Source organism: Cervus canadensis, chromosome 1, assembly GCF_019320065.1.
Source record: "Cervus canadensis isolate Bull #8, Minnesota chromosome 1, ASM1932006v1, whole genome shotgun sequence".
Classification (NCBI taxonomy): Eukaryota; Metazoa; Chordata; class Mammalia; order Artiodactyla; family Cervidae; genus Cervus; species Cervus canadensis.
Genome location: NC_057386.1, coordinates 20633789 through 20643455, shown reverse-complemented (window position 1 = coordinate 20643455; position 9667 = coordinate 20633789). Strand labels below are relative to the sequence as shown.

Genomic DNA, 9667 nt, shown 5'->3' with positions numbered 1-9667 from the left:
AGTGGGAGAGATGAACAGCAAGAGGCCTAGTTCCAGGGAGAAAAGAAGGTGGTGGTGGTTGTAGGGATGAAGAGGAGAGCATGGGTGACAGATACTTCTGGGGGACTCACTGGCACTCAATTCACTAGCTGAGGGGAGCGAGGAAGAGAAGAGAGTTAATAGTAGTGATGAGGGGAAGCAGTTTGGAAGAAGAAAGACTCAGTCCTAACCGTGGGCACCACCCCCAAGACAGAAGTCTCACCCTCTACCATCCAACACAAAAATCCTGGTGTGCAAAGGCGAGGAGCCAAGGGGTAGAGTTAGGAGCTCAAACGTGGGAGCCTTTGGGTTAAAATACCTAAAAAGACAGAGCCATATAAAAGAAAAATGAAAAAAAAAAGAAAAATGGTCTTTGCAGCCAAACAGACCGAGCCACAGTCATGCCACTCAGTGTCTGTGTGACTTTACTCTCCAGGATGGGCCTGGCTACACCCAGTTGCTGGGAGACAGTGGGAGGAAAGAGCTGCTGCAAAACCCTCACTCTGCATCCAGCAACATGAGCAAGCAAGCTCCCGAGCCTGCGTCCGGACTCCCACTCCTACCCCACAACAGCCCGGAGGTCGTCTCTGAACGCCCTTCGAGCTGTTTCACTTGGCTCTTTGCTTCCTCCCTCAGGCTGTCAGGTCCCAGAAGATTCCTCGGAGGCACCTCCAACCCCCTCTCATCACTTCAAGAATGGAGACCACACAGAATTGTTGCATCAACCAGAAATTCAGCTTTATTAGCCCACCACCAGCAGAGAGGGAGGAAAGACAGCTGGGAGCCGCATGCGGGGAGCAGGGGCCAGATCCGGGCCTTCGGGCGGTGAGGCTGGCGGGTGGGCAGGTGGGAGGGCAGGCGGGAGGCTCCAGGAGAAGCCGCTCAGGGCTTGGAGTTCTGGCCCGGGCAGAAGCCGGACGAGCCCTCCTCATTGAGGATGGACCGGGTCAGCCGGCCAGAGGAGGACGGGAAGGAGGAGGTGAAGACTGTGGGAGAGAGGAAAGGAAGTGAGAAGGGCCCTGGGAGGGCCGGGGGCTCAAGGGTGGCCGGGACCCTCAGGAGCCTTACCTTCGCAGGAAGCATAGTTTTGGCCGGATGGTTTCTGGGAGGACAGACTGTGTGGGAGAAAAAGCAGAGCGGTCAGGTGTGCTGGGAGCAGCAGGGGCGGGGCTGAAGGGTCTGGGGGGCAGGACAGGGGGTCCGGGCACTCACTGGGCGTCCTCGCCCTCCAGCAGGTGGCGGTAGGTGGCGATCTCCTGCTCCAGCTGCGTCTTCACGTCCAGCAAGATCTTGTACTGCTAGTTCTGCTGCTCCATCTCGCAGTGCAGCTGGGCCAGCTGCTCCTCCAACCTGCAGATCTGTTCCTGGATCTGGGCCAGCTGCGGGCAGTAGCAGTTTTTGGTCTCCTCCAGGCTTTTCTCCAGGGATGCCTTCTGTGAGGGAGGCAGAGAGAGAAAGAGTCAACAGAAGTGATCATTGCTGACCCCCTAGGTCTCTGGGCATGTGTCCAGAGAGGTGCGTGGATTTCAACCCCAGCTGGGCTGCTGATGAGCCAGAAGACGTGGAGAAAAGTTATTCCACTGTTTGAGCCTTAATTTCTCCATCTGTATAATGGATGCAGTGATCCCTCCAACCCACTCCTGAGAAAAGAGGAGGAACCATGTAGTGGCAGGGTTCCATTACAGGAGGTGGCGCCATTGCTGGCGATTTGGATGCTGGGGCTGTGCCCTCCCGGTCCTTCTCCATGCAGAGCTGGGACTGCAGCTCAACCTCCAGGCCCTGGAGCACCCGCCGGAGCTCATTCAGGTCATTGAGGCTCTTCTGCATCAGCTCGCTGTTAAAGGCCACTTCTTTGTTCAGCTCCTTGGACTGAGACAGGAAAGAACAGGTTTAGAGTGCTCCAGAGGCCCCCTGGCTGGGAAGCCCCGCAGGAGGGCTGAGGACCCATGTCCCACCTTGCTCAGGAACCAGGCCTCGGTGTCCCTGAGGTTCCTGTCTGCTATCTGCTCATACTGGTCATGCACCTCATTCAGGATGTGGCTCAGGTCCACGCTGGGGGCAGCATCCATCTCCACGCTGACGTCCCCACCAGTCTGATTCTGCAAGGCAAGCATCTCCCAGGAAGGGATGCGAGGATGTGCTCAGCTTACCCCTTCCCTGGCCCCAGTTGCATTTGCAACTCCACTGGACATGCCTCCCACCACCAGCAGCAACCTTACCTCCTCATGGTTCTTCTTCAGGTAGGCCAGCTCCTCCTTCAGGCCTTCGATCTGCATCTCCAGGTCAGTCCTGGCCAGGGTCAGCTCGTCCAGCACCCGGCGCAGGCCCTTGATGTCGGCCTCCACGCTCTGGCGCAGGGTCAGCTCATGCTCATACCTGGCAAGACAAAGGTCAAGGCCTTAAGGTCCATCATGAGGCTTCTGAGGCTCAAGACCTGCTGATCCTCCTGGCTGGACAACCCCACCGCTCGCCCTCTGCTCACTTGGTCCTGAAGTCATCAACCACCAGCCTGGCGTTGTCAATCTGCAGAAGGGGCTGTGCATTCTCTATGGTGGCCTCGATAATCTGCAGAGGGGGTGAAGGACAGTTCTGGTTAGCCAAGGCCCTGCTGCTCAGAAGTGAATAGCAAAGATGAGAGAAAGAAGCCTCCCCAGTCTTGAGAGTTGTCTAGCTGGTAGGTCAGGCTTTACACCCCTCCAGTCAGCCTCAGGTGCCTTCTCCACTGAGCTTAGTGTGGGGGGGTGATACAACCACATATCCCCCACTGCATCCTGGGCCCAAGGCTGAGAGAAGCTGAATCCAAAGAATGCTTGCAGGGAATAAGAGACTCAGGGTACCAGCCCAGCATCAGGGTACCCTGATGCTGAAAAAGGACCCTCTGCCACCAATTCTAAGTGGCCTGTGGTCATTCCTCAAAAGCAGGCCTCAGTCTCCCTCTTTGTAAAATGGAGACACTAGCAAGCATTTTTCTAAGGGCCACCAGAGCTACCCCCCTGGCCAACCCACCTTGTTCCTCAGATCCTCAATGGTCTTGAAATAGGGGCTATAGTCGCGGGCAGGCCTGGGCCCCTGACTCTGGTACCAGTCATGGATCTTCATCTCCAGCTCCCTGTTGGCCTCCTCCAGGGCATGCACCTTGTCCAGGTAGAAGGCCAGACGGTCATTCAGGTTCTGCACGGTGATCTTCTCATTGCCAGGGAGGAGGCTACCATCGCCACCAGTGTAGCCAACACCAAGGCCACCCCCATATCCTCCAACCAAGCTGCCACACAGAGACCCCCAAGGCTGCTGCTGCTGCCGAAGCCACCGCCATAGCTGCCCCCCAGCCCGCAGACACCCCCGGAGGAGTAGCGAGGGGAGCAGGATACAGACAGGTCCCCATAGGCACTGGAGGCCCGGCAGGAGCTTCCAGACAGGACAAAGGACACGCAGCTGGAGCCACCGCCGATGCAGCTGGAGCCCTTCACGGACCTGGAGGAGGTGAACTGGAGGCTACAGGTGGTCATGGTGAGAAGCGAGAAGGGCAGGGTGCTCAGGGAGGCCGAGAGGATGCTGAGGCAGCCTCGAACAACAGGAACGTTTATATGCACGTGAGGAAGGCGGGGCTCCTCTCCAGAGTTCATCACTCCGGGTCCCATCCAACGCCCCTCTCCGGATTATTCAGTGCAGGGTCAATGCATTTCACTCTGTTCTGCGCTGAGTTCCCACCCAGCTATTTTTTTTGAGGGGGGGGTGGAGCCAAGAGAAAACACCCCAACTTGAGTCGGTGGTGATTCAGGCTAGGCGACGAGAATCTGGCTCCCGTTCCTAGAGCCTGAGGGGCCAGCAGTGCCCTGGCACAGGCGACTCTGTGGTGACTGCGTCCCCGGGCAGTGAGTCAGGCCATGCAAGGACTCCCTGCCCCATGGTGACAGCCTTGGATGAACAGTCTCAGTGATGCTGTCCAGGGGCTGTCTCGGGAGACAGCTGTGGGATCCTGGCTGTGGACAGGAGAGCTGGGTTCATGGCCCTGCTCTGCTGTGCTCGCTGTGTGACCATCTTCCTTCTATGAGCTGTTGTTTGCCCTCAGCAAAGTGACAAGGCTGGACTGGGCAATCTCAGAGTTCTTTCTAGTTCTAAAAATTCTATGACTCTTTCCCTTACTGGATTCAATTTCAGTTTCCGGGGTTGCTTTTGAGCCCCCAGGACCTCCTGGAAGTGGTGTGTACCATGAAACCAGTACATGGCAGCTTGAATCCCTGCCCTGACAAGCTATATGGCATAGGCAGTCCTTTGGTCTGCGAGCCTCTGGGCCTCAGTTTTCTCATCTGTGAAAGGGGAGGACATACCACTAGCCACAAAGGAACATGCATGAAGGACCTCCCCAGTGGCCACCCCTGACCCCCACAAGTCTCCCCTTCCTTCCTTTCCAGCCCAGCTACCCCTCACCTGCCCCTTCTCACCCACCTCCATCCTCTGGTGCCTCCCTCCCTCCCCCTGGCCCTCCCCATGCCCCCTCGCACTTCCACCCTTTAAGCAGCACCCCTCCACCAATGCCTTGCTTCACCTAAACATGGGTACCCACCAAAAACTGCAGTGGGAAGGAGTCCCCACTCTGCTGCTGGCACCCCTGTGACCCCGACCCCCACCACAGGCTTCCAAGCCCCAACATTGTATTGAGGCTCAGATCCCAAGTTTTCTCTGGAGCCCCCACAGATTCTAGGTTTATCTTGACAACTCCATGCGTTCAGTCAAGGAGACAGGGAAGGTGGGTCTCTGGTCACCTGCTGCACTGACCAGGGCTCGGGTATCATATGGAGTGCCCTACACAAGCCACACAGTCCTGTGAGGAGCCCTGTTCCTGCCACCAGTTCACAGATGATGGACTTGGAAGGGGAAGCGGACTACTCATGACCCCAGTCAGCAGGGAGCTAAGGCTTGAAACCCTGTCTGTCTGCTCGCCCATCCCAAACCCTTTCCACCATCCTGAACCACTTTCTCTATGCCCCTCCAATAAACACCGTTGTCTTGAGTCAACTCTGTGAAGTGAGGAGAAGAGGGGGAGACCCAGAGAGAGCCAGAGAAATGGTGATTTACCCAAAGTCACTGAGCTGCAGAGCCAGGATGAGACCCTGGAGCTTGGAATGTCTCCACATTCCCACACATGCCCTGCGGGTGGGGACCAGGTGTATCCATTACCATCTGTCTCCCCAGGGTGCCTGGAATGAGCTCTGCCCGGAGGGCATGACCTTGGCCTGGGGGCTGAAGACAAGATGGCGGGGTGGGTCTGGACTCCAACACAGAGGCCTCCCTGGGGTGCCCTGGGGTGGCCACTGTCCTTGCTCTGAAGTGGCTCTGTGGAGGTGAGAAGAGGCAGAAAGGGCTTGTCTCAGCCTGAGCCCTGCTGGGTGATACCACCTTGAACCTTGGGGCAGGAAAGTCTGTCTCAGCGTAACCAGGGCTTTGCTTCTGCCACATCACACCCCGTACCTGTAGGCACAGGGCCCAGAGAGATGAGCAGAGCTGGTACCCAGCACACGCCTTCAGGGCCAGGCCTGGGAGAGGGAACTTAACTGCTCCTTTCCCCCAACCCCCAAAATGGGCAAAAGGGACTCTGGAATCTTGGACAGACATCCCACCATCACAGGCATCAGCATGGGCCTGGAGTTCAGGTCCAATTACAGACTCATCAGCTTCAGAACTGGAAACAGCATTTGAGGTCACCAAAGACCACCAAGCCCCAACCAGAGAGAGCAGAGAAGCAGAGACTAGACCCAGGTTCGGCACCCTGACCAAGGTGCACAACTGTCCCCGTGGTCTCTTCTTCTCTGCACCCCCCATCTGTCCCACATGCCCTCCACCTCCCTTGTCACCAGATAACCACCCCTCCCCTCCACCCCCTTGCCCCTACCTGCCACCCCCGTCCTGGATGAGTTGGGGGTGGGATTACACAGCAGGTCCTGCCCTGGAGATCAGGGACCTGCGTGGGCTGAGAAGCTTCAGGAAGCTGCCAACCAACCCATCAGACCTCTTCAGTCAACACCTCAGATGGAGCACCCACCACGCATTTGGGGTGCAGAGGAGAGGAGAGCGACATCATCATGGTCTCTGAACTGGGAACTTATCGTTTGACCCTGGAGAGAAAAATTAAGGTTGGGAATACAGCCCAGTACAGCAGGAAACATGGGACGCTTGGCCTGTGGGATGCAGCTGGCATTTCCTCCGTGCCATTGAGACATACCTGCACCAAGGTTGGCAAGAGCCAGAATTGCCAGGCCTGGTCAGCACAGAGCACAGACTCCCATCCCTTCCTCCACCCCGGCCTCTTACCTTTCTCCTTGATCCAGCCCCGTCCCAGGTAGCAACGCATACCTGAACTGGCCAGGGAATATCATTGGCCAATGCCACACTTCCCAGGTGGTGTTAGTGGTAAAGAACCCGCCTGCCGATGCAGGAGATGTAAGAGACACAGGTTCAATCCCTGGGTAGGGAAGATTCCCCAGGAGGAGGGCATGACAACCCACTCCAATATCCATGCCTGGAGAATCCCATGGACAGAGGAACCAGGTGGGCTATAGTCCAATGGGTCGCAAAGGGTCAGAAATGGACTGAAGCAACTTAGCACTCCACTTGCAGCGATTCCCAAACCGGACTGGTCATGAGAGTCCCCATACAGATTCCCGGGCCCTGCTCTGACCCACTTCAGCAGCACTGGGCTGGATAAACCTGATGGTGAGGACGTTTTTTACAAGATCCCAGGGGATTCCAGTGACCAGCCAGGCTGGGGAGCAAGAGACGGCTTGGGGAGGCGGGGGAGGATGAGATTCCGGGGAGACGGAGGGGAAGAGAGCTCCCAGCCCCCGCTGGCAGCCAGAGCCACAGGTTTCAGGTCAGGATGAAGAAAGAGAGGAGCCCAAACAAGCCAGGACAGAGCAGGCTGGAGCTGGGCAAGCAGGGGCCAGATACTGGGCAAGTCACTCCTCCCCTCTGAGCCTCAGTTTCCTTCTCTGGGAAATGGGAATAGCAGCACTACTTCACAGGCACATAGGGGTGAAATAAATAAAGAAGCTTGCACAGAGCTGTGGCTATCACTGCATTTATCCACAGGTATTTATAAAACACCTACTATGTGCCACATACTGTGTGGACACTCAGATGCAAAGAACAAGACAGAGAGGCCCTCAAAGCAGGACGTCTGGAGAAGGTAGAGGCGATTCTAACACCGAGTGTTCAGGCCATGATGGGGTGCAGGGGGCCTGCAGGGAGGGGGCAGGCTCTCTGGGAGGGAACAAATAGCCTGGATGCAGGCTCTGGCCCCATGACTGGTCCCAGGATCTGGGTGAGTCTGTGACCACCTGATCTGCCTTTTGTGGTTCTCTCCCCAACCACGTTTGATGCTCCCCTTCCCTCGTGGGATTCTCAGAGCCCCTCACGAAGGCTGCACAACCAAGAGGCCCTCAGGGGAGCCTGTGGCTGGGTCAGGCTGGGTGACAGCCTGCGTGCTGCCAAGAGGCAGAACTGTCCTGGCTCTGTCCCGCTGTTCCCCTCAGCCCCGGACAGCCTGGGTGGTGCAGAAGACCGCAGTTCCTAAGGGCTGAGGGAAGTGTCAGGCCTGCCGCTGTGCCCGGCTCACCAGCCCTAGACTGGGCTCCCTCCAGGTGGCTCAGGGGCCTCCCAGGCCAAGGCCTGGGTCTCTTCCTTCTCCCATGCCCAGCGCAGACCCGGGCACAGAGCAACACAGTGCTGCAGACAGTGTGATGGCCGTGTCATTTCTCAGCAGAAGTGCTGCCAGGTCACCCTTCCCAGTGTGGGTGTGTGAAGGCAGAGTCACAGGGACTGGCTACCACCGGCCCAGCCCCATCCTGGGAATCCCGTGCATGTGGCCATCATAGGAAAGTGGGAGAGGCTGCACAAAGGGTAGGTAGAGCCCGGCTCACCTAAACATTCCATGCAGCAGTGGGCGGGAGTGTGGGTGTGGACGGACTGGGAGTCTCTCCCGAGAAGCCCGCAGCTGGGTCCCCCCATCCCGCTGCCTGCACAAGCCCCAGCAGCCTAGGTCAGCTTGGCGTGCCTGGTCACTCCCTGCTGCTCCCTCCTGCCCAGGCCTGGGCTGAGCATTCCTGGAAAGGGCCGGGCATTCCCTCTCTGGGCCCTGCGCTCTGCCCCAAGGACCCCCAACCCCAGCACTGTGGCCACCGCCCTCCTGGGGCAGCTGGGGACATCTGGCTGTTCCCCCACTGTGGCCTCCCGACCACCCACCCACTCACTGTGTGGGCAGAGGCTTCTTCCCCCGCAGAAGGGTGAAGTCGGGGGCTGCCTCTGGCCAGCCCCACACTCTGACCCCTCGTCACTCGGCCCCTCAGTAAGAGGGGACCTCCAGAGTCTGCCGGGAGACAAGGGCCCCGCCCAAGAGCCTGGGTTTGGGCAGGGGGTGGGGCTCTGGCCGCCCTTCCCAGCACAGCCCCGCCCCTCCTGCGCCCCGCTCCACCCCTGACACGCCAGGCTCCGGACAGGGGCTGAGTCACTGCTCCTCGGAGCCTCAGTGTCCGTATCCACACAATGGGGCGCCTCTCCGCGCTTCCTGAGACTGTTCTTCAGGTAAATGAGATCACCCCTCGATGAGCCATCCGCGGCCCAGGGCTGGTTCTTCTAGTTGCGGCCGGATGTATGGTTGGGGGCCCCGTGGGTTCAGCGCCTCCTCCCTCCCACCCTCCATCCCTACCGGGACTGCTGCCCAGGCGACAGACGCCAGCCCACACTCCGAGCCCGCTGGAGTCCTGCGGTTGCCTCTGCAGACGCGCGCCCTGGACTCCAGCCCGTGGAAGGGAACTCACTGTCCTCCGCGTCTGTGGGGTCAGGGCGGGAAGGGCCGCGGGCCCGAGCTCATCTAGCCCTCCTTCACTGCTACTTCTGAGATCCGGAGAGGGCCTGGGATCTGCTCCAAGTCCTAACACCCTGCTGCCCACTTCATAGACAGCTCCCGTGCCACTGCCCCGCCTGCTCCTCCCGCCCCCTCTCCCTCTGGTCCCAAACCCCCACCACTGGGGTCTCTGGCTACTCCTGCCCCCTCCCTGCCCCTGGGCCAACCCTCAGTCTTCAGGCATCCGGAAGAGCAGGTGTTTGGAGGGGTCTGTGTGACTCTGCAGCAGCAGAGAGTCCAGGCCTGTCTGTGAACTAGGATGGGGGCATCCCTCCTCTCATTAATCCCTCCACCCACCCCGACTTCTTAAGAACACTGGAAAATCAGACCCACCCAGCCCAGTGGTTTTCAGATTTACTCAAAGGAAGGCTTCCGGGACTCCTCCCCTGCTGGCTGAGTGAGAAGGGCTGGGCTGGAGGGTGTTAGAGCAAATGGGCAGAACGCGCCCCCCCCCCCCACCACTTCCCCAGGAGGCAGCTTCACCTGACCTCCAAGCTGCTGGAACCAGGAGGGGAAAAAGGGCCAGGGAGGGCGGTGCTGCTCCCAGGGTACCACCTCCCCTGAACGCCCCATCCTCAGCTGACCATTTGAGGAGACGTCCCTGGAAGAGGCCCCGCCCTCTCTCCCACACCTGCCTTTTCTGGAAGCGCAGGTCTCAAGATTCCTGGAGTTGAGACAATGGAAGCATCCAGTTCCACCCACCCACCTTCAGTGCTGGTGCCTCTCTCAGGAGGATCCTGATTCCTGTCC

At 58.8% G+C, this 9667-nt stretch overlaps 1 protein-coding gene across 1 annotated transcript; it reads right to left on the bottom strand.

The window, feature by feature from the left end:
* Nucleotides 1-737: 737 nt before the first annotated feature.
* Nucleotides 738-9176, bottom strand: LOC122441893 (keratin, type I cytoskeletal 16-like). Its single transcript, XM_043468998.1, is given in 12 exon segments — nucleotides 738-1004; nucleotides 1087-1133; nucleotides 1231-1451; nucleotides 1702-1887; nucleotides 1974-2132; nucleotides 2238-2394; nucleotides 2501-2583; nucleotides 3025-3299; nucleotides 3302-3570; nucleotides 5095-5352; nucleotides 5909-6131; nucleotides 8720-9176. Coding segments are annotated over 10 exon segments (1560 nt in total). The 5' UTR covers nucleotides 5154-5352; nucleotides 5909-6131; nucleotides 8720-9176; the 3' UTR covers nucleotides 738-900.
* Between the last annotated feature and the right edge of the window lie 491 nt (nucleotides 9177-9667).